Raw genomic sequence first — 24,439 nt, forward strand, 5'->3', positions numbered from 1 at the left:
GCTCCCTGCTGGGATGAAACACAAGGCTCCTGCATGTCTGCCTCATTATGTGAATTTAGGAAGACTTTCTGTAGCTTCTGAAATGCATCAAAGAGACTCTGAATATTGTTCAAGAGATGAATATTGTGGGCTATGTCTGTTCAGCAGCTAATAGACAACCACACAACTATAAAGATTCAAGGTACTGTGAAGCCTGCCATTTAAGGAACAGCTGAGAGAATTGGGATTGTTCAGCCTTGAGAAAAGAAGGCTTGGGGAAGACCTCATCACCATGTTCCAGTATTTAAAGGGTGGTTACAAAGAAGATGGAGACTCCCTTTTTACAAGGAGTCACATGGAAAAGACAAGGGGTAATGGGTACAAGTTACTCCTGGGTAGATTCCAACTGGACACGAGGAAAATTTTTCACAATGAGAGCAATCAACCTTGGAATAATCTCCCCAAGGAAGTGGTGGATCCCCAACATCAGACACTTTTAAGATTCAGCTGGATAGGGTGCTGGGCTACCTTGTCTAGACCATGCCTTTGCCGAGAAAGGTTGGACCAGATGATCTTTGAGGTCCCTTCCAACCTGGTATTCTACGATTCTATGACTCTATGACCCAACTCCATGCCCTGCCTGTTTTCAGCCACATAGCTGCATGCAGGCAAGCTGGCCTAACAAAGCCTGGAGGTACATCAGTCTGATCAAGGTACTTGGGATCACTGTCCTACACGCTCTGAAAAGCATGATCTGGCCATCTGCCACATTGGTAATTGCTGATACCTGAGGTGGCGTAACTCTGCCTGAGTCATGGTACAGAGACAGACATTGCTACATTCTCTCTGGGCTTTGGGGTGCAGAACTGCAGATCAAGGGAGAATAAGGCACAGCTTACTTTCCTGGGCACGGGGAGCATGTGAAAAGCAGCCTCTGACCAGCACTTTGCAGCAGTTACTGCCTTCCACAAGGGACCAGGGTAGTCCCACCCAAACTTGGCTCAGTTACCATGTCCTCCCCTGCTGAATAGCCCAGTCTTAGTGCTGTAAAATGGAAAATAAAGAGGCTTCACAAAAATTTGCTAGAGAGCCCTGGCTTCCCACTGCAGCCAGGAAAGTATAGGGACATGCATTTTATAGGTAATGTAATATTTGTGATGATAACTCAGGGAATCCTAAAATACATGGGATGTCTGGCAATACCAGCTGTTTTATAGGGGCAATGCTCCCATGTTTGTCTTTAGCTATCTCTGGCAGACATAGACAATGGAGGACCATCTATGCAGACCAGACTGCTACGTGATGAAGCACTAATATCCACAGCACAATGCTGCCCTCATTTTGTGTGTAAGGGTTGACACTTTCCATCCTACTGGTTCCCACCTTTTCTTAGCTTTACATATCTAGGAAGCAAGTATACAAAGTTCCAGGTCTGAATCTGGATTTTTACTCATTGTGGTTGTGTTGGCTGGCTGTCAAGGCTTTGATTTCTCTAAAGACAGAAGCTCTATAATCCAGTGTGAGGATAGGTGTTTATTTAGCAAAGCTACCACTCTGATGAGGTACTGTCTCCTGCATATGAAGTGCTGTATATGAAGTATAAGATATGACCCTGGCACACCAACAGGATCCCCAGCACCCAGACAGGATCCCCAGCCTCCTCCTGAAAGAAAGAGACCTGCCGCAGGCTATCCATACAAAGGATTCAGCACTTTGGAAAGAAATCCTCTTATTCAGTCCGAAAAACTCCAAATGTGGTCATCTTCTGGGCACTCTGCTAAGGCCACCTGTTAAAGCTGTTGGAGAAGGTTAAGGGTATGTTTCCAGAAAAGATCAGTCTGGGAAAGAGCCTCCTTTGTTGTCATGGTCTGAACCCAGAGGGCAACTGAGCACCACGCAGCTGTTCACTCACCCCTTTCCTCTCAGGAATTGGAGAAAATGAAGCAAAAGGATCCGGAATCAAGATAAGGACAGGGAGGGATGATCGCCTTTATGGTCATGGGCAAAAGACAAACTCATTAGGGGAAGAAAAAAAGAACATCCACTTAATTCAAGCACCACCACCACCAGCACTTAAGAGACAGAGTAGAACAGTGAGAAGCATTACCATATCTTAAAAACACCTTCCTCCCCCTTCTTCCTGGGCTCAATCTTGCTCCTGGTTTCTCTACCTCCTGTACCCAGCAGCACAGAGAGCAGGGAACTGGAGGGGTGCAGTCAGTCCTGCTGCTTCTTCCTCCTCAGAGGGAAGACTCCTTGCATTCTCCCCTGCTCCAGCATTGTGTTCCTCTCACAGGAGACAGTCCTCCACTAACTTCCTCTGGCATGAGTCCTTCCCACAGGCTGCAGCATTTCCCATGCTGCTCTGGCATGGGTCAACCCCGCATGTGTCAGCAATGAAACACAACAGTGGGGGCTGCTTCTTCCCATAGAGACCCAGTCTTCTTCAGACACAGCCGCCTGCTCAAGTGTGGGGTCCTCCACATGCTGCAGGTGGGCATCTGCTACACCGGTGACCTCCATGGTGGCAGGGTGGGCAGCCCTGCCCTCTCACCATGGGCTGAGAGGGTGTCTCCATTCTGGTGCACCCCCCCACCTTCCTCCTTCTTTCTTCCACTGACCTTGGTGTTTGCAGTGGTGTTCTCCTCACAACTCGCACTTCTCCACCCAGATTCCCCTTCTGAAATACGTTATCACAGAGGCGCAGCCACTATCACACAGAATCACAGAATCATCTAGGTTGGAAAAGACCTTGAAGATCATCTAGTCCAACCATTAACCTAACACTGACAGTTCCCAACTACACCATATCCCTCAGCGCTATGTCAACCCGACTCTTAAACACCTCCAGGGATGGGGACTCCACCGCTGCCCTGGGCAGCCCATTCCAACACCCAACAACCCGTTCTGTAAAGAAATGCTTCCTAATATCCAGTCTAAACCTTCCCTGGTGCAACTTGAGGCCATTACTTCTTGTCCTATCGCTTGTTACTTGGTTAAAGAGACTCATCCCCACCTCTCTGCAACCTCCTTTCAGGTAGCTGTAGAGGGCGATGAGGTCTCCCCTCAGCCTCCTCCAGACTAAACAACCCCAGTTCCCTCAGCCGCTCCTGCTCCTCATACGACATGTGCTCCAGACCCTTCACCAGCTTCGTTGCCCTTCTCTGGACACGCTCGAGTAATTCAATGTCCTTTTTGTAGTGAGGGGCTCAAAACTGAACACAGTAATCGAGGTGCGGCCTCACCAGTGCCGAGTACAGGGGTAAGATCCCTTCCCTGTCCCTGCTGGCCACGCTATTTCTGATGCAAGCCAGGATGCCATTGGCCTTCTTGGCCACCTGGGCACACTGCTGGCTCATGTTCAGCCGGCTGTCAATCAACACCCCCAGATCCCTCTCTGACTGGCAGCTCTCCAGCCACTCCTCCCCAAGCCTGTAGCGCTGCTGGGGGTTGTTGTGGCCCAAGTGCAGCACCCGGCATTTGGCCACTATCACTTATTGACTCAGCCTTGGCCAGAGGCGGGTCCGACTTGGAGCTGGGGGAGCTTCGAGAAGCTTCTCACAGGGGCCACCACTGTAGCCCCCTCTTCTGCTACCAAAAACCCTGCCACACAAACACAGCACATTTGTAGATGATTTTGTATTCAACTAAACACTGTGGAACAAATATATTCCTATTTGAATGTCTTTTTAGTATTCCTGAGTATTATGTCAGCAGATCAATTACCCACAGGGTGCCTGGAACTGTGGTAAGAAAAACTTCTGTGTGTAAAGGATATGTTACTTCAATTTACAGAGAAAGGAAATGAGGTAGTTTAAAGGGAAAGCATTTTATATTACTCATTTGCAACAACAAAAATACAGAAATCCTCTGATAAAAGTCTGCCCTTACATTACTCCTATGCGATGCGAATATATTTACCTCCTCACAGACAGGAGGATGCATCAACAAATAAGCATACAGCTGAGCAAATTTTCAAAGATTAGTAACTATCAGGACAGGAAGATAACACAGCAACACAGTTCAGAGAGCTTGTCTAGAGAAACCTTGTAATGTAGTCTCTGGGTAGCAATTTAGACTCATTATTTTCAGAGTCAGAAACTTCAGAGACCGAGGAAATCCTATCCATACTTTATATTTAGGAGTACTTAATATAATGCTATTAGGCTAGAGGCCTTTTTGGAAGTGTGAACTTTTCTTTATGTTTCTATTTCTGACTTCTTTCGTTTCCTCTGTCAAGTCCCAATACCACAAGATGATGCAATATTGCATCACTGCCTTATACTGAGACCTCTGACAGCAGCCACAGAAACTCGTGAGCTTCCCCACCCCTTATGAATAACAAGTGGTCTTAAAGATCTCCTTACACACACTTTGCAACCACTAGGAGTACATCTCTCTCTGACAAACTCAGACACATATGAACAGACAAAAATAGATATTCAAAGCCAGTAAGAGGTATTATGTGAGTTTTACATCTCAGCTGATGTGTGTACATATGTGGTACAGAGGACACAGCTTGCACTCCCACACCTGTGCTTTAAATACCTATTCTGAAGTATAAGAACCTAAATCAGTAAAGTGGGAGACAAAGCCTTCAGCAGATGTATCTCAGGCTTCTGAACATCTGCTGTTTCCTGTTTTGAAAGCTTTAGATGTTTGAAGTGAGGGATTTTGTGCAGAATCTGGACCACCTGGAGCACTGACCTAGCAGAAGAAAAGGAAAGAGTGAATACTGCTTGCAGGAGAAGGGACTAAAGATAGGCAAGACTCCTCTTTTCCTTATTTGAGCTTTCCTGACTCTGTTCTGCCTACAGAGGTTCACAGAGATCATTCTGGATCAGGCTACATGGCTACTTTCATGCCCAGCAGATCTTAAAAGATCCCCCTGAACGCCTCTCCCTGGGAACCCAAGCTCATGTAGGAGACATCTTAAAGAGGATTTAATTGCCCACTGGCATCCCTTCAGAGGGATGCAACAAGAGCTCACCCTTAATTCACTCTTCTTCTGGATCCCTGCCCCCTCCCACAGGCTCCCTCTACTGCTTCCCCAAGCAATGAGCCAGAACCAGCATAAAAAGAGATGGGCTGCCTTTCCCATGAAATAAAGCTGTGAATGGAGGACAGATCTGCAGGCAACACTTGGCTATCAGTTATATCCATTACACGAGCAGCCACCATACCTAGAACGATGCAAAAGCCAAACTAAAATCCAGCTTGCTCCTCCTCTGCTTGTTGACAAGTTATAGCAAGAAGAAAAACTTATTTTTGATACCAAAGTTACCATATGATCGTGCATAATGGACAAAGCAACTGCAATGATGTTGATACAACTGATTGCATATTTACATGTTGATACAACTGATTGCATATTTACATGATCAGTTTTCAGAGCAGAGCTGTAAAATAAAGGGATTTTGTTAATTTATTTTAAATCATGCACTGAATGCATCATAGTGCTTACAACCCAATTAGAAAATTCCAGTTTATAAATTCTGCAAGAAAGGAGAAAGGTACCTACCATTCCATCAGGAAGCACAATGTATCCCACAATGGTTTTTTCAATTTTCTTTACATAAGGAAGCAATTACAAAACTGAATGTAGCTATTGCTGGGATTAGGCAAGCAGGCTCTGGCTTTGTTGGCACAAGACCTGCAAAGCTTCTGCACTTAATTTTTTTTCTCTTCTGGCAATATAGAAAATAAAAACCCAAACTATTAGATACTATTTCCTAAATGGCAGTGAACCCAGTCTGTCAATGACAACAGAACATTTACATCCTGTTCCAACATATGTCAGTATATAAAGTTGTTGAGCGTTTAGTGTGGCTGTTATTCTTTATTGCAGTTCTTCATGAAACAACATAAAAACTGATGTTTGACTGCAGAGGACACAAAAGATACCATCTTACATTTTTCCAACCTCCAAAACTTCCATTTAAGATCATGACAGCAATTCCTTGTCATATTTTTATTACAGCTGAAAGATAAAGGAAATAATTGCATTTTGACTGCACCCTACAAGATTTTATTAGCAAAATGATAGCTTCTTTGCATGACTAATTTTGATTAAATCAGCTTCATTTAAATATCAAACTGTGTTCTCCACCTTCCTTCATTAAGCTATGGTATTCCTGACTCTTTTAAAATTCCATTTCTTTTATGGTAAAACGTGCATTTCAATTTATTGTACAGGCTGTTCTTGACTGCAAAAAAAAAAAAAAAAGACCAACAGGTAATTGATGGGAAAGAGTTTAAGTCACATTTGGAAATCAAGGGGAATAAAATAATGTTAAAATGTGTATTTCCAAAGAATATACAACCTATAAGGAGAGCATCCTTGGCAATAGGAAAGTTTGTATTACTTGATGTGCCACAAAAGGCAATAAAAAAAATTGTGCTGCATATAGAGGAGCTGAAGATTAACTGCAAAGAATTAATATTTTATTAATTTACGAAATCCTGAAAAGACAAAGATTTTCAGTTTACCTCCTTTTCCCAAATATAATACATAAAATAATTTATTCTTTCATTGAAAATAACATTATGCTGACTTATAGCTATTTAAAAATATTTTATACAATTCTGGCTGAAGTCAACATGAAATGTGTCATTTGCTCTGGCTGTAAATTATTCCCTCTATAATTGTCTTTTGACAAATGAGCCTTTTTTATTCAGCTGCTCAAATCTCCATATGTTTGTGCATCCCCAAATAAAGTCCATGGATTTTAACGGGATTAGTCGCCAAACTGGCTACACTTGTGTTCCTGGAGTGATCCATCTGGGGATCCAGCCAACAATGACAAAAAAAGGCGTCCTATTTTGATAAGGTTTTTTAATCTCTTTTAAAGCATTCAGTAATACACATGCTGTGCAAAGCTGAACTTCTTTGACCAATATTACCCATTGTATCCGGCAAAACCAATCATGAAGTGAGTGAGTCTTCACTGTGTTTCCCCTATGCTGCACACACACCACGTGAAGGTTGTTAAAGGTTTTTGCTTTGCTTTCATCTTCATAAAAAGGAGAACTTGAGGCCAGTACAGAGTTATGATTTCTTATAGCCACAGTTCAGTGTAATGTATATTCATTTTGAAACTCCATGTTTATACAATAGTTTCTCAATTGCTTTCTGCTTCAGGCTGCTATTACGATTCTTGATGTTGTTACGCAAATGATTTTTTAAGTCAAAAGAAATCCACTGCTATAATGACAATTACTTTTTATAATAGCACCTGTATGAGTGACATACTAGTTATTTCCTTCTGATATTTTCTTTCTATGGAAGTTAATAATGTGTACCTAGAAAAATCAAATTAATTTTTACAGTCTTTGTGACAGTCTATGGTCTGGTAAAGCACTCCCTGAAGATGTAACCTTTGGTCAGTGTGGCTTTCAGAACAAGTGTGCGGGCTCTGTGCCATACAGGGTTCACCTGTGAATCTCATTGCAAGATCAGGGGCAAAAAAGGTCTCAGCACACTCATGCAAAGAGTTTTGCTGTTCCTTCCAAAAAAGAGCTGCTGAGATACAAACAGTCAGTTCTGTTCAGAGCCAAACAGCCAGCAGCCAGGGTGGGGAAAGAGTGGCAAGGGGGAGTTGTTTGTTTGAATTGGAAGTGAATGGTTATGCCTGAGCTGCATTTGGAGTCCTGGCACCGTAAGGCTGATGAATTAATCCTCCTGCTGTGGGCAGCCTTGGCAAGGCCTTAGCTGGAGTACTACTATGTCCAGTTTTGTGCAGTGCCTTCCAAAAACAACGTGGCCCATTTGGCAAGAGCCCAGAAGCAACAGGAATCCCAGGAGGTCTAAGGAACATGACCTAAAAGGAGAGCCGGGACTGCCCAGTCTGGAGATGGGAAAATAGTTGGAAAACAAGAATACAGCACCTTTGAACAAAGAGTAGGTGCAAAAAAAAAAAAAAAAAAAAAAAAAAAAAAGACAAGAGGCTAAACCTGCAGGAGCAGACATTTAGTAAGACAAAATGAAAATCTTTCCAAAGGAGAAGGCCACTGCGTGCTATTGCTGACTGCCATCACCGGGATTTTTGAGGACCGTTTAGACAAACTGTGTCCTCGCCTTCGCGTGGGGCTGGCCGGGCAGCCCCGGCTCTGGCTGCTGGCCCTGCCGCGGTGGTGGCCACTCCGCCGCAGCCTGCGGATGGGCTCGCCAGCCTTCGGGGCCCCTGGGCGATGAACACCTCTTGAAGATGCTGCCAGAGAGGTTTTGCTGCCAGTCCTGACACCAGCACCGGTCCTGCGTGCTTTGTGCTGGCGATTAAACCACACGGAGGCTGCGGTACTTTGCCCTAATGGTGGCTATACCCCCACGCCGGCTGATGTGGTCGTGCCGGGCCGACCCGCTGCCTCCAGGCGGCAAGGCCCGGCACCGCGCTCCGCAGACCCGCGGGGCGTCCCGGCCCAGCGCCGGCCCCTTCCCCAGGCCCCCGCCTCGCTCGGGGGAAGGGGCCCGGCCCCGACGCCCGGCCGCAGCGGCGGGGGCTGGGGCTGGGGCCGGGCGCCCCGGGGCCGCGGCGGGGCCGGACGGCGGCGGCCGAGCGGGGCGGGGAGGCCCCACAGCCGGTTCCCTCTTTGCCCGGCGCGTGATTGGCGGCGGCTCCGGAGCTGCCTATCGCCGGCCATGGAGCCTCCCCTCCGGCCCCCGGCCCGCTCCGCTTCCTGCTGAGGAAAGCACCTGTCCGGAGCCGGGGCCGCGGCCGCGCCGCTGCGGTGAGTAGCTCCGTTCCGGGGGCCGGCGGGGGGGTCGCCGGTGGCCCCTGCCCCAGGCCCGGGCTCGCAGGTGGCGGCGGGGGTGCAAGGCCGGGGCGGCGCGGCCCGGCTCCCCGCGGTGGCGGTGGGCAGACCGGCCCGGCGGGCGCGGCCGCGGCCCCCGGCTGCCCCGCCGGGCTGGGCGCGGCGAGGTTTGCCCTCATGCGGCGAGGACTCCGCTGCTGCTCCCGCGGGCGCTGCGGGGCGGCGCGGCTCCGGCCGCCATCTCGGGGCGGCGGGCAGGGCGGGCGCGGCCTGCGCGCCCGGCGGGTGGGCTGGGTGAGGGGGGCAGCGCCGGCCCGCCGCTCCTCGCCGCGTCGCGCCTCCCGGGCCTGGCGCCGGCGAAGCGCTTCGGCCCGACCCCCCTTCCAGCAGGGCACGGGCGACCGACCGGAGTCAGCACGGCCGCCTCCAGGGCAAGGGCTGAGCCCCCCGAACGCTGCCCGGTCCGTCGCTCCCCACGGCCTCGGTCCCGGCTCGCGTCGTGGTCCAAACAGGAGCTGCAGGTTTGATGCAAAACCTGCCGAGGAAACTGTGAGTGTGTAGAATAAAACAGTGCAAAGTGAAGGATCACGCTAGACAGTGGTAGCTGTTCCCTCTGGTCTTAAGATCTGTAAGTCAGCTCAGCTACAACATCGTTTTGAAACAATAAATAACTATTTCCTCATCCAACAAATAATAACCTCTTGTGTCTTTCTGATATGTGTAGACCGTAAAACCTTCCCCCACTGCAAATGCTCTGAAATAGTAGCTGAGGGCATTCAGGAGTTGGTTGTCAGTGGAGATTAGATCACACTGCTAAAGATCAGTATTTGAAGAACCGGGCACAAGTTGAAAGGACAGGCAGTATCCAAACGGCGAGTGTGTCCCTGCAGGAGCCATAGCTGAGATGTCCATGTTTTCAAACTCTGTGAAGTGTTGGTTTAAGGGTAGATCACCATCATTTGTATAACTCCAGTTAACTAGAACTTTGCCAAAATTCTTACCTAAATTTTTGGAACCAGCTAGAAGTTATTGTTCCAGAAGCACCCCTAAATAGATACCTTGTGTAGAAACCAAAATACACGAATGTCTGTAGTGAAGGCAGGGAGGTCCTGAAAATATTACAGCTGTAATAGCGGGTAGATTGACCGTGTAGCCTCCCGGCACAGATGTTCTGCTGATTAGTACACTTTTTGATGAAGAATGTGACTGTATTAGCAGTGACATTCTGTGATGATGATGATGAAGTTTACTTGGAATAGGAAGCTGCACTGATTTAATTCCAGTGAGAGTTAGTAGTTGCTAGAGGATTTGACAAAAGAACTGAGCGAAGCAGTTTTTGTTGTTGAGTTCATGCATAACATGTTAGTGCTGTATCTTGCCTGCATAGTTCAGCACTGGATCACTGTAGATGTAGGGAAGATGTATTGTACTCCTGTCCAGCAAGTGCAAAGCGGTCTCCTGTTACAGGACAATGCTGGCAAGTACATGTAGAATGCTGCTTGGAAAATTTTGGGTCATGTCCTAGGTGGGTTTTATCATTTATCTTTAAAGTGTGTATGTAAATAGATTATTATTATATTTGTGTAATGTGTGCACAAGGTGATTCTTATTCTGATAGAGAGTGTCTATTTTCTTGCAGGTTATGTCTGGGAAGGAGCTGACACTAAAGTGAAAAGAATAATTTAAAAATAAGGTTTTAACATGGTAGATTAAACCAGAAGCAGAAACTATTGTAGAATAAGCATAAGAATAACTGGTGAAGAATAAGTAACTGGTAAAACGCTAACAAAGCAGTGATGTTTGACAGATCTCTTGAATTTTTTGTAGCAGAATATATGAAGTAATTCATGATAATACCACATTGTCTTTTAAAGCACCTTTCAACCAGTGTTCTCAAATCCTTTAACAAGTTTACCCATTAATTTATCTCCTAATCCTGCTGTGAATTATGTTTCAGTCTCAGTTATCCTAAACTGTTCTGGCTTCATTCCCTTCCCATCTCTTCCCATCCCTACCACTCTGCAAGTGATGAGTCAGATTAGGGAACTGATCCAGCTGAAAATTAACCAAATTTTTTTGTTGTTGTTGTTATGATCAGTTTGCTTACCTGAGTGATGAGATAGGAACACTACTGGAGACAAAGGCAAGCCTGTTTGCTTTTCTTAGTTGTCTTTTATGGGCCCACCTTCTCCTGCTCCATTGCAGCCTGTCAGGATTTGTGGACTAGTGGTAGGACAGTTCTCCCAATACAGGGAAATGCGGGGTTAGAATTAAATTAAATTAGAATTAATAAGAAGAAGAGTGACTTTTTTTGACCTTTTTGTGTGGTGGTGCAGTAGGTGTATAGAAATGTCAATACTGTAAGTAATGCTTAGACATGACAAAGGTTTTAGGAGGTTATTTTAAATGATTTTCAGTTATAAACATCCAAGTGTTCTGATGCATATGCATGAGGAATTATGGTTTTGCCATGCCTACACATGGATTAGCGGGAAATAGACACAGTTTGGTGTCACCCTAAGAATGTGGACACTTTTGTGTCTGTCATTGCAGAGACAGATTAGAGACAGTCATCATTCCAAGAACTGGCTTCTGAAGCTGATGAAAGGGGGTCAGAGCTGAACTGGAGAAGGACATCTGGATTGGACTGGACTGGACTAGACACCGGAGGTTGCAGCCCAAATGAGTGCAAAAGAGACAGTCTTGTGTGGGCAGTTACACAAGTGTCATGCACTTTGCATTGTATCTGATGCAGTTTGTGGGGCAGTATTTGAACCTTTCACAATATTGCTCTACCAGTCTTTTTACATGGATGAAAGTGTCAAACAGTTATGTTCATTGAGCAGTGTACAGGGTAGTTCTCTGCTGCATGAGGCAGAGATGCTGCTTTTGATTTTCTTGTTGGTCTTGATCAATGGAGTAGTGCTAGAATAGCTTAGCAGGAGATGGAATATTTGTGTGTATATGTGTTTGAAAAATTAATCTTTAAGTGCATATCACATGGCAGCAAGATGAGGACATTTTAAACCGGCATTCTTTCTTAGGTCTGGCAAAACCCAATGAAACTGTGATGAGTCCAGGTTTACTTCATAGGGTCAGCACGATGACTTTTGGAATGAGGGATATTTGTGAAAAACATATGTTGCCTGTTGGCATGAAAAAGACCCCTCACTGCTAGTTGCTTATTTTTAAATGAAGAAAAATATGTGACTTTATTACACATTTTAGAAATTATACTTCAAAATACAGACTCTGCAAAAGTGTGGCAAAGTCAAGCTCTCCAGGGAATTTCAAAGCACAGTTTTTGCAAAACACATTTTCCCCTTTAGCATTGCTCCTTTTCTTTTCCTACACCTCCAGCTCCTTTTGCTTTTTATGTGGAACCGGCTGTTTCCTTCTCCTCCGTCATCTTGGGCTGTTGAGGTTACAGGTGCTCAAGTTTTCCAGCACCTGAGTGCTTTTTTCAGCTGAGAGGACTGGAGAGGAAACCAGTGTGTAGTGCTGAGATCCTGCAGGCTGTGGCTGATGAATGCTGACAAGCTTCACATGTGTGAAGGATGAGTGTTGGAGATGTCTTGACCAAGATGGGTAGATTTCATGGCAGTGACAAAATGTTCAGGGCAACTTCACTTCCATGAGAAATTTCAAATATTGGCTCTGAAAGGTAGAGGAAGCTGGGACAGTGTGTTTTCCCCAAACTCACTTCCGGAGAAAAATAACCTCCAAAAAGAAATCAATCGTAGCTGCTAAGCAAAATGATGCTCTAAGAAAGCAGAGCTATGTCTATGGTGGAGGGTATGTTTCTTTTTTTAACCTTGGCAAAGTGTTAATTTTGAATGGCATGTTGGTGGCAGGTAAGAGACTCTCAAATTTTTTTGCCAATACAGAGGGAGCTTTTCTTTTCCCCTTTTTAATAAGGAAGGTGTCTTACGAGATAGGAAGCGTGCATATGTTAAAAAAAAAAAAAAAAAAGACCCCACCACTTCGGTGTTGCTAAAAGACCTTTCAGTTGTTTCATATTTTTTCTCTTTCTCAAGAGTCATCATTTTTATAGGGTATGTACTTCTGTAGCAGGTGTACTGCTCATTGCTCTTCAAAATGGTCAGTATTTCGCTGGAAAAGTCATAAGGAAAAAGGATACGATTAGAGGTTTTTCTGTCTTTTCTTTCTGATTTGTATATGTTTTCCTAAATCTTTTTCTGTGAGGATTTTTTAGTAAAGGAACAGCTCTTCAGGTTGTAGTTAACCACAAAAATTAGGGTTGAAAGTCCACGGTTTAAATTCTTCCTGAATCTTAAGTATCATTTCTAGTGGATTTCACTGTGTGTTTGTAAACATAAATGGATAAGTTAAAAATACTAGGAGGAAGATTGCCTGGCAGTTCTATTGCTGAGGGTACCACACAAGATCCTTGGCAGATACCATCTCCATGTGACGCCTGTACGGAGATTGGCTTAAAAAACTCTAATGACTTTAAGTTGGGAGTCCTCAGAGGCCTATAACCATGAAAATAAAAATAAGGAAACATTGCAGATTTAGTTGTCTTTTATCTAATATTTTTATTTAACTCTTTTATAAAGTAGTAAGGCTCTCCAAAATATGTTGTTTTTAAAATGTTTTATTTGGATACATTAGATTTATTGCCCAAATTATTCTTTGCTATTTTTAAAAGGCTTTAAGCGTATCTTCTATGCATGTGTGTTAAAATTAAATTGGTGTACTGATAGTGTATTTTTACTGTTGTAACAGGAAAAGCATTCTGACTTTTTTTTAAATGAGCAATCATATGTACAATCAACTTGGTTAAAACTTCCTTCCTGGTAAGCGCAGCACTTCCTTTGCATCTGGATATGAGGGCAAGCAAGAAAAGCAGAACAGCTTAAACAAAGAAAATTTTTGTGTGAACGATCTTCCTTTAAAAAAATAGGAACTTCAGAAATTAAACAAATGAATCGTCTTCAGCAATTCAGCCTTTATTTTTTAAGCAGGTAATATTTCCTTGTGCTTTATAATTACAGAGGTGACGTGTCCACAGTCGTTGCTTTCCGGAACTTGAAAAATTAATTTTAGTTAGCATGCTATGTTGTTTCAGTTTAACCTTTTATATTTTTATCTTCTTGTTTTGTTATCTACTAAGGCATTGTTACATTGGTTTTAGTTTTTCCAGCAGTTAGAGATGATTTTATGTGTAAAAAGCGTTGTCTGGAAAAGATGTTCAGTATGTTGCTGTAACTTAGCTTGTGTGAGCACACTCTATCAGCTCTGCCTTTCTCTTCCAAGCTCTCAGTGAGTAACTTCCACTTTAATATTGTTCAATGGAGATTACCTGTAAGGAACAATATTTTTTGTTTACTGAAAGCTGATAAGGTAGGTTACTTGTGTTCAAAGCTGTTTTACAGGTGGTTTAGGTGTGATTTGATGTATAGGGTAATAAATAGGCATCAGCTTATGAATTCTTCTGTAACAAACTAATAGTTCATAATGGAAGTGTTTACTTTGAAAATGGATGGATGTTTTCAGTCTGGTGAATTAATTTATTTAAAAGCAGCACATCTAAGAATACTAGGCTTGACTTTAGATGAGCGTTAAATATCTGTCTTCAGAAGTAGTCCCTGACTTTTGAATCCTAAGGACTTTTTTTGGTGTAAGTCCATATTCCTCATCACTAAAAAGAGAGGTGGAGAAAAATGGGCATAGGCTAACCTCTGTCCAGTCTGCAAATAAATAACTTGTTTTGTTACTTTCTGTCATTCCTGGAGCTCAGTGGGATTGCTTCTGCTCATACACAGTACTGTGTCGTTTGATTTCTATGAAAATCCACTTATGTTAACATCAACAGCATCAAAACAGATGAGGCAGCAGAAGAATCAGTGCTTAAACAAATGGAAGCACTACAGCCATCTACTTATCCTGCTTATCCTCAGTGAAGTCTGAGAAGGCTGTTTGAAAGCTCTACTTTAATTATTTAATAATTGGATTGTTGGGGTTTTTTTTTCTATATTTGGTTTTGAATTGCATAGGTTACGTCTGAGGTGGTTTATGTAAATCAAGTATTTATGACCAGAAATTAAGGGGAGGGGGAAATATAAAAAGCATATACTTAGCAGGATTTTGACTGGCCTGTGATTTTAATTAAGAAGAGTAAAAAAGTAAGACTAAAGAAAAATGTAAATGAGAAAGTAATCAGATATTTGTATGTTTTGTTAAGATTTCTTCTGGCATGGAGTTGGGGGATTATGAACAGCCTGTTGTTATGAGAGAGGAGAACAAACGAAGGAGAAGAAGAATGAAACCTCATTGTACATCGAGTAATTTGTCATCAATGGAACTGATATCCATTGAGTTTATTTTACCTACAAGCAATAAACATACTAAAGTACCGGAAATGATATTACTCGAAATAGCTGGCAACTGTACGGTTGAGCAAATGAAAGCACAGATTTGGATGCGTGCAATAGAGATGAGTCAAACGACAGACTTCTACCATGCATTCACCCCAGATCAGTTTATTCTGCAGTATCAGAAGAAAGGGCAGTGGTATGAAATTTATGATAAACATCAAGTATTGCAGACATTGGACTGCATACTGTACTGGAAAGTGTTACAGAAAAAGGTAGGCAAGATCTATGTTGTCCAGAAACAAAAACCATCAGAAGAAGTTCAGGAATTTCAGCGGCAGCTTAACGATTTAATTGGTTATGATGTCACTGATGTAAGCAATGTGCATGATGATGAGCTAGAATTTACCCGTCGCAGATTAGTCACTCCACGAATGATAGAGGTAGCCTGTAGAGATCCTAAATTGTATGCGATGCATCCATGGACTACATCTAAGCCACTCCCTGAATATTTATTTAAAAAGATCACTAATAATAACATTTTCATAATCATACATAGAGGAACAACTAGTCAGAAAATTAAAGTGTCGATAGATGATACTCCAGATATGATTCTTCACAGCTTTTTCACAAAAATGGCGAAGAAAAAGTCTTTGATGGACATTCCTGAAGATCATAGTGAACTGGATTTTGTTCTCAGGATTTGTGGCAGAGATGAGTACATCACTGGAGAGACACCAATCAAAGATTTTCACTGGATAAGACAATGCCTTAAGAATGGGGAAGAAATCCACCTTGTCTTAGACAATCCCCCTGACCCAAATGAAGATGAGGTTCAGAAGGAAGAGTGGCCTTTGGTGGATGACTGTACAGGAGTTACAGGGTATCATGAACAACTGACAATAGATGGAAAAGATCATGAGAGAGTCTTCACTATCTCTTTGTGGGATTGTAATAGAAAATTCAGGGTGAAAATAATCGGCATTGATATCCCTGTTTTACCGAGAAACACTGATCTTACTGTGTTTGTGGAGGCTAACATTCAACATGGGCAACAGCTCCTGTCACAGAGGAGGACTTCATCGAAGCCTTTTACTGAGGAGGTTCTGTGGAATATTTGGTTGGAGTTTGATATCAAAATCAAGGATTTGCCTAAAGGAGCACTCCTGAATCTTCAGATATACTGTGGCAAAGCACAGGGGCTGTCCACAAAGACGAACCTTCAGTCACACGAATCCCCCAACTCTGATTCAAAATGCAAAACTCAGCTTCTCTATTATGTAAATCTTTTGTTGATAGATCACCGTTTCCTGCTACGAAGTGGGGAGTATGTGCTCCACATGTGGAAAATTCCAGGCAAGGGGGAAGAACAAGGAAGTATCAATGCAGACAAACTCACATCAGCAACTAACCCGGATAAAGAAAACTCAATGGCGATCTCTATTGTGCTGGACAAATATTGTCACCCAATTGCTTTGCCCAAGCACAGGATAACATCAGACCCCCAAGGGGATAGGACACGAGCTGAAATGCCCAACCAGCTTCGCAAGCAACTTGAAGAGATCATAGCAACTGACCCACTTAATCCACTTTCTCCTGAAGACAAAGAACTGTTGTGGCACTTTAGATATGAAAGCATAAAGCACCCCAAGGCGTATCCTAAGCTGCTTAGCTCTGTGAAATGGGGACAACAAGAAATAGTGGCCAAAACATACCAGTTGCTAGCTAAAAAGGAGGTTTGGGATCAAAGCACTTTAGATGTTGGACTCACAATGCAACTTCTGGACTGTAACTTTTCAGACGAAAATGTCCGAGCGATGGCAGTTCAAAAACTGGAAAGTTTAGAAGATGATGATGTTCTTCATTATCTCTTACAGCTTGTGCAGGTAAGGTGTATTTGCATTCTTGAACTCTGCCTTCCGGGAATATTTGCATTACCCCATCATCATTCCCATCTTAGTAGGTTTAGTTAGCAATCCCTGGTTTTGAAGTCTTCGATGCTTAGTCAAAGCAGTGGTAGTAACCAAATTAACCCAGAACACGCTTTCTACATTTGCCTTTTGCCTATGTTGTTATTTTTGTGTTACTGTTGCCCTGTGTCTTACAATTTGTGTCTTGCATTTACATACTACTGTATGTTTTTCTGGAAATTTTCAACACCAGCACAGCTATGATGAGAGCAAATCCTAACTGTGCTATCTCTAATCCTGTTTGTATCAGAATCACACAAGACTGAAGAATTGTTGACCATCTTTACCAATAGTTTAGAAAGAGTATAGCAGAAGTAAAGGCAGGTGTTGACATGGGCAAGGCCTGAATTAAAATCTGAGGTTTGGTTTTAGGTCAAAAATAACAATATAGTTACATAGTATGTTGCAATGACCAAATTTATCTAAAAGCTTCAAAAACATTTTAAAAAGTAAATAAAGGGTTGCTAGGACTCCGCAATAAGATTGCTTCATTCTGGGAAGTTGGGTGAAAAACTGTGTTTTTAATGGCAATGAATCACCGCTCTATCGATTTAAAGCGTTTTGTATGTGGATCTGCCAGATGAAACATCGAGAAGGTTTATACCAGTTATACAAGAAATTTGGTTTGTTTGCATTTTCACAATGCAGTGCTGGAGCTGGGCAGCCTGTCAGCAGCAAAGTTAGGTCTGATGGCTGATAAAAGGTGTAAAATTGTGGTTCTTCCTGGTAAACACATCCCCTAAAGCAAGGTGACTCCACAAGCTTCCCACACCCGATAGGTGGTTCATGCGGAAAGGTTGTTGCCCCACAGAGCAGGAAATACTGATTTTCAAAGAATCAGAAGACAAAATTGGCATTCAAAATTAAAAAAAAAAAAAAAAAAAAAAAAGGAACTGCTGCAGCCAGGAAGCTGCAGGATGGGGCTTCTAATTTCTGCAGGTTCAGAGAAAGCCTGGGTTCCCAGGAGAATGAAGTTAGTATTTCAGATTTTGCTGTGCATCAGTAGTTCTTTAAACAAAGCCTTTTTAGCCTTGTCTTTGCTTGTCTGAAGATTAGGCTCCCCAGGCAGAATTTATGCACTTCTGCATTAACCAAAGGAGTCGCTACGGTTACCTCATTGGGCCTCCCACGTAGCTGCTGCTATATTTATGCTCGGCTTTTGAGCTTTGCTGTCTACATGTGGCTCAGCAATTTCATTCACTTTTGTATCCAAATTAGGGGTTTGAGATGGTGATTGGTTGATATCAAAGTGCCTGAGAGAGTGGGGGAAATACTGTTTTTTTTACATTTGTTTCTGAAATTATTTGTTTTCAGGAAGTGCAAATCTGGAGAGTTTTAAGAAGAATAAATCTCTAACAGTAAATTAAATGACTGTAGTGTAAAATCATAGTAGTGTAACTTCACTGTGTCATTTTTAGTAAAAGATGTAGTAAGAAATTAAAAGATTGCCATCCCCAAAAAGGAAAAAAAATTACTAGATCCAAACTTTTACCTCTCTGCTGCTTCCTTGTCTTTCCTTCCTTGGCTAACAACAGAGCATAGGCCATCAGCATCCTGCAGCAATGTGCTGGTACCACAGTGTATTTGGAAATCACCATTTTTCAGAGAATGGATGTCAGCCATTCCTCTGCTCTAATGGACACATCTGAGATGTCTCCTTTGCCAATGGTCTTCACTTTTTACATTCATGCCTTCATCAAAGCTTTATGGCTTATTTCACTCTGCACAGGATATTCCCATTTTACCTCCCAGTAGAGTTAGAAATCAAACAAACGTTCTTTTTCCCCCTAGGTTTATCCCAAATAGAAGCAGCCATGCCATACTGAGCTTCCTATAAAGGTCTCTGTGCAGTTGATAAAACATGGATAGGACAGTTAAAATGCAACAAAATCCATTGTAAAACTAACACCAGTGATGTTACTGCTTGTACATGGCAGTGAGTAAAGCTCTCCTGCTGATTTGACAAGGCAAAGGTATGTGCAGGGACCTGACGAAGTGCCAGCAGACATTTTTTAATGGCTAGCTTTTATTGTTGCTATTCAAATATTGATATTTCACTTTGTGAAGAAAAAAAAAATAGGATTGACTTTTTAAAATAATGATTTCTAAAACATAAGCATAATAAGGTTGCTCATAATATATTTTTCTAATATTCTTTTATGTTAAAATACATTTGCAACTTTAATATAAGGAGGTTTTGTTTTGAAGCAATAGCTGGTTGTTTGGCTGTATTTGATTCTTAAATTGTTTTTCAGGGATATGTACTGAGAACATTCAGCAAAGTCTATACCAGAAAGAGGTTTTTAGTAGGCTTGCTTGGAACTGTAAGCAAATCCATTTGAATTTGTATAATAATTATTGCTTTTGGATGCCTTATTGCAGTGAAAATTAATTTTTATTAAAAACCCCTCATACCTCATAATCTCATACACAAAGTAAAAGGATCTGTATATTTTAAAATCAGTTTATGTTTGTGAGTTCTCATTGTCTCTCATAAATAAGATGGTGTTGCTTGGGGAAATAAAACAGTATTGCAGAGATGGTCAAGAGTTCTTGCAGAATTATAATACTGTAGAAGGGCAAGTCTGGTGCTTGGCTTTCTTGTCTGTCTCATAGTCAACAGTTGGAAAGAGCAAGTCATAGCATTTTTATAAGTTGGTTCGTTCTAGAAGGTTGACTGAAAAAGCTCTTTTTTTTTATTTCTTCTGTTGAATAAACCCACAGGACAATTTACATTTCAGAAATAGTGTTGATATTTTAATAATAAAAATACAACTGTGTACCACAGTACTTTTAAGAGTTTCTGAAATACTGTGATTTGTTTGATGAATTTAGTGGACCTCTGCTGATGGCTTGGTTGCTTCTTTGCAAATCACAGTGATCTTGAAAGAGCCATTATATTTTGTTGAATAACTATAACTAGAGGTTTGCATACTTTGTCACTTGTGAAAGCTGAGTGTACTACGTGCACCCAGCTCTCTGCACATCCCTTTGTTTTCCCTTAATCTCCCTACATGCCGCGTCCTGGCACTCTGTATCCAGAACCTGAAGCCATTCACCAGCCCCCTCAGTCCATGACAGTGATTTTGTGACTCTGTTACAGAGACTGTATGCTTCTTACTTCTCTTTTCTTGCCGTGGGATATACATGTATAGCTTTCTTTTTACCATTAACCTTACTATAAACCTCTTATATACTTGAGTCCTTCAAGCAATGGGAAGGAAGCTGCTGGAAAAACCACCTGAAGTGGACAAGTTCCCTGGCACAGCCCAAGAAGTGTAATAGTTTTCTGATAGACCAATTCACTTGGCTACTGTGATGGTGGAGAGAATAACAGCAAAAAATTTCCAATCCTGATGCTTCAGAAAAGTTGTTGACTTTTTGTTTCCACCCTTTTTTGGCAGTAGCTTGGAAATATCTGTGGGCTTGGGTGGATGGGAGTGGCTGTTGGAAGAGAAAAAATACATCTGTGCTCACATTGTCGTTAAGAAAAAAAAAGCTCTGGTGAAGTCTTCCTCTTAATTGTACTACATTAATATAGGATGTGTATCAGAGCCTCTATTCTATTTTATCATTCATTTAGGGGCTAAAGGCCAGATTAGGTGCTCTGAAAAGCTGCTCCTGTATACTGTGCTTGCTGGGGAACCCAGCTGCTCCTGTATACTGTGCTTGCTGGGGAACCCAGCAGTGAACCATGCTGCCGCAGTCCCAAAGTAGCAGATGTTGTCAAAACCCAGTGCTTTATTGTTGAAAGTTTTTGTTAAAGAATGATTACAAATACATAATTGCATTTGGCAGTTATCTTTTCAAGTCTTCTCAGTGTCAGTGTGATTGCAGACTGTTTGATCTTGCTGGTTTTTGCTATGGTCTGAGAATGATGTTGCTTTGTTCACATGCCTTCATGTGCTCAGACCGATTTCGCTGGTTAGCTACTCCCTGCATTGCTTTATTTGTTGCATTAATAATATACCTGAAAATAACCTGTTGTGCTTCTTGAATCACAGGGAAGCCTTGCTTTTTTTTCAACTTTGTTTCCTTAAAAGGCCTGCTTTGTTACACATGTTCTACTCCTGCAGCAGTGTGTTCTCTAGATGTCATTGGTAAAGTATAAGTGCAATGGGATCTTAAATACATTAATAACATATCTTTTATGTTTGTATTACTCAGGCTGTGAAGTTTGAGCCGTATCATGACAGTGCATTAGCCAGATTTCTGCTAAAACGTGGCTTGAGAGTAAGTACTTCAAAATACAGCCAATTTATGCTAAAGTTACTGGCGTTATTAAAACCCTTTGTCAAGAAATGCGTGCTGATTGTAGTACTTTTCTTCACTTCTAGAACAAAAGAATTGGTCACTTCTTGTTTTGGTTCTTAAGAAGCGAGATTGCCCAGTCCATGCATTACCAACAGAGGTTTGCGGTCATCCTAGAAGCCTATCTTAGGGGCTGTGGAAAAGCAATGCTGCATGATTTCATGAAGCAGGTTCAAGTAATTGAATCACTGCATAAAGTCACAATGGAGATAAAATCAGTTTCTGCAGAAAAGTATGATGTCACTTCTCAAGGTATTTGCTAGTAGGCATTTCTTCATTTGTAATAATATTGTTTTTTTCTCTTTGGGTGCGAAAATCTAGGCAGCAAATTGTACTGTTTATTTAGAAAATTCATGGATAAATTACTGTCTAGGGGCATCATTATTACTTCTTTTAAAATGCCAGTGTAAGTGAATAGTGATCGAACCAATAATACATTTGTTTGCTCATTCCACCCCAAAAGGGAAAGAACAGAAATGTTATAGACACCCAGTACTTTCCCATGCTTTGGTTTATCTTCTTGAACCTCACGCCAAGCAACTGGGGAAACAGCTAAATTCTTGTACATGTCCCTTAGCTGAATGGCAGCACTGCAGGAAGAAACGACCCATGACACAAATATTAACTGGAAATAAAGAGGAAAAATGACACTTGCCAAGAAACACAGCCTTACCCTAAACAGTCACTGAAAGACTCTTGGCAAGACGACCAGGGAGGAGTCCAGTACAGCCTCTGATATGCCATGAAAGTAGCTGGTGGATCAGCAGTAAATATACAGAGCACATTTTTGGGGTTTTGCGATGTGGTGAATAGGAGTCCTGTGGGACACAGATGTGATATTGTTATTTCTAGTTCTTGTAAGCACTGCTTTGGAAGCCAAAGCAGGGTTATGCAATGCCTGTTTACCTCTGGGTTTTGCCTGCCTTTATTTTCTTTTTTTCCCAACTTCCTTAAAAGCTTTTTTGTCATCATTCCTGTTAGTTGCTTGCTGGTGGGAGTGAGTGTGAGAACACGTATGACAATAATCACATTCTAAAAGCTGTAGATAGACCATCTATCTCTTCATGCATGCTCAGCCTGGTATGTTCCAGGCCAGGAAGTCCTTGGTTCAGAAAGCCTTTCCACTCTGGTTATGCAGAAGTGGCTGTGGTGATGTTTCAAAAGACATTTGAAGGAAATACGCATTTATTCTTCAATATATAATACATTATCAGTTACGTTACCACATGGTGTGTGTTAGGGGACTTACTGAACCCCCACATAAAATAATCTTTTTAAACAACTTTCTAAAATTTATCTTAAAATGGTCTATAATTTAAATATATTTGGTCAGAATCCCATGTTTTAGAAAGAAACTTTACAGCCTTGCAGATGTACATGTCTGTAACAGCAGTGGTTTCCATAATACATTATCTTTGAAGGCTATGTGGGCAAAGAAGAAAAGTTTCAAGAGAAAGCAATCACAGTAACACCCACCAGGTTTTGAAGTTAATTATTTTTGTATGTAATGTACAGCAGAACATTGAAAGATGACTTATATAATTGACATTTTCACTGAATAAGGCTTCCTGAAATGATGGAGTATCCTACTAATGCTGTATCTAATCTAATTTATTCTCAGGTTATTGAGGATATGATTTTTCCTACAGGTACCCTCTGCTTCTTATTTTTTAAAAATGTGTATCCTAAAATTTCTTCTTTAGTTTATTGCTTCTTTTTTGCCCCATCATTTCTGATGTTCATAGTTGTTCATATTTTCAGTCTGAATGTTTCGGACTGTTTCATTTCATTCTGTCATGCAGCATCATCTAATTCTTGTATATATTTTTCTTCCTCCAGTATCTGCAGATTTTTTTAAAGAATAAATGCCTTCCTGTTAGGTCCATACTAGTTCAGTAGCAGTCATGCTGTCAAACTGTTTCTTACACTTTTCATGTAATCTCTTTGCTTATATTTGAAGTAATATTAAATAAATAAATAAAGATCATAATATTACAGTTTGCATAGGATTATCTGCTTTCATCACTACTCTATTAGATGATTTGTCTTCCAAGAATGTGTCTGTGCAGCTGTTTCTTCTCTTAAAATGCATAGCACTTTGTTCTTAAGCCAGATCAACTTGAAATTGTTTTAGCAGGTGCCTTCACTTGCATTTTAAAATCAGGTAATTCCTGATCTTTGCTAGCTTCAATTGGTTGGCATACAATTTTCAAATTACATTATATTACAATGAGGAGACTTACTGAAATCAAGCTAGATTTGTCTAGGAAGTCTACATTTGTATTTTAGAAAGCTGTTTCATGACCCAAGTTACTACAACCTAGGGGTTTTTTGGTTTTGGTTTGTTTTGGTTTATTGGGGTTTTTTTGAAAGGTGTCTAATTATAAAGTCCACTTACTAACTTCTGTATCTTGCCATCAGATTTATTTATTTTTTACAAGAGGAGATACCACATTGGTCACCTGCCACTGCTAGGTAGTTCTTTTCTAAAAGCCTTTAGGATAAGTGTAACATTTGTGTTCTGTGAGTTCTCAAGTAATTCTTTTGGCTTGACTTTCTTAATTTGATAGCAGCTTTTGAAATGTCTTCATTTTCTGGACATGAGCCGGCAATGTGGGCTCGCAGCCCAGAAAGCCAACCATGTCCTGGGCTGCATCAAGAGAAGTGTGGCCAGCAGGTTGAGGGAGGTGATTCTCCCCCTCTACTCTGCTCTGGTGAGACCCCACCTGCAGTGCTGTGTCCAGCTCTGGGGCCCCAGCATAAGAAGGACAGGGACCCGCTCAAGCGGGTCCAGAGGAGGGACATGAAGATATCAGGGGTCTGGAGCACCTCCCTTATGAGGACAGGCTGAGAGAGTTGGGGTTGTTCAGCCTGGAGAAGAGAAGGCTCCAGGGAGACCTTATTGCGGCCTTTCAATACGTAAATGAGGCTAACAAGAAAGATGGGGACAGACTTTTTAGTAGGGCCTGTTGTGATAGGACAAGGGGTAATGGTTTTAAAGTAAAAGAGGGTAGATTCAGACTAGGTTTAAGAAATAAATTTTTTATGAATAGGGTGCTGAAACACTGGAACAGGTTGCCCAGAGACATG

General features: G+C 41.9%; 1 protein-coding gene across 4 annotated transcripts in view; it reads left to right on the forward strand.

The window, feature by feature from the left end:
- Positions 1-8,514: 8,514 nt before the first annotated feature.
- Positions 8,515-24,439, forward strand: part of PIK3CG (phosphatidylinositol-4,5-bisphosphate 3-kinase catalytic subunit gamma) — a 34,938-nt gene continuing 19,013 nt past the window's right edge. The window contains exons 1-5 of one of the 4 annotated variants that reach the window (XM_074869972.1): positions 8,515-8,706; positions 13,480-13,718; positions 14,939-16,954; positions 21,206-21,271; positions 21,376-21,601. In XM_074869972.1, coding sequence (XP_074726073.1) covers positions 14,951-16,954; positions 21,206-21,271; positions 21,376-21,601 — 2,296 coding nt within the window. In that variant the 5' untranslated portion in view covers positions 8,515-8,706; positions 13,480-13,718; positions 14,939-14,950. Of the gene's footprint in view, positions 8,707-9,038; positions 9,280-10,369; positions 13,719-14,938; positions 16,955-21,205; positions 21,272-21,375; positions 21,602-24,439 lie in introns of those variants that run through there. The other 3 variants (XM_074869971.1, XM_074869973.1, XM_074869969.1) reach the window with 3 other exon arrangements.

Source organism: Strix uralensis, chromosome 5 (genome assembly GCF_047716275.1).
Source record: "Strix uralensis isolate ZFMK-TIS-50842 chromosome 5, bStrUra1, whole genome shotgun sequence".
Classification (NCBI taxonomy): Eukaryota; Metazoa; Chordata; class Aves; order Strigiformes; family Strigidae; genus Strix; species Strix uralensis.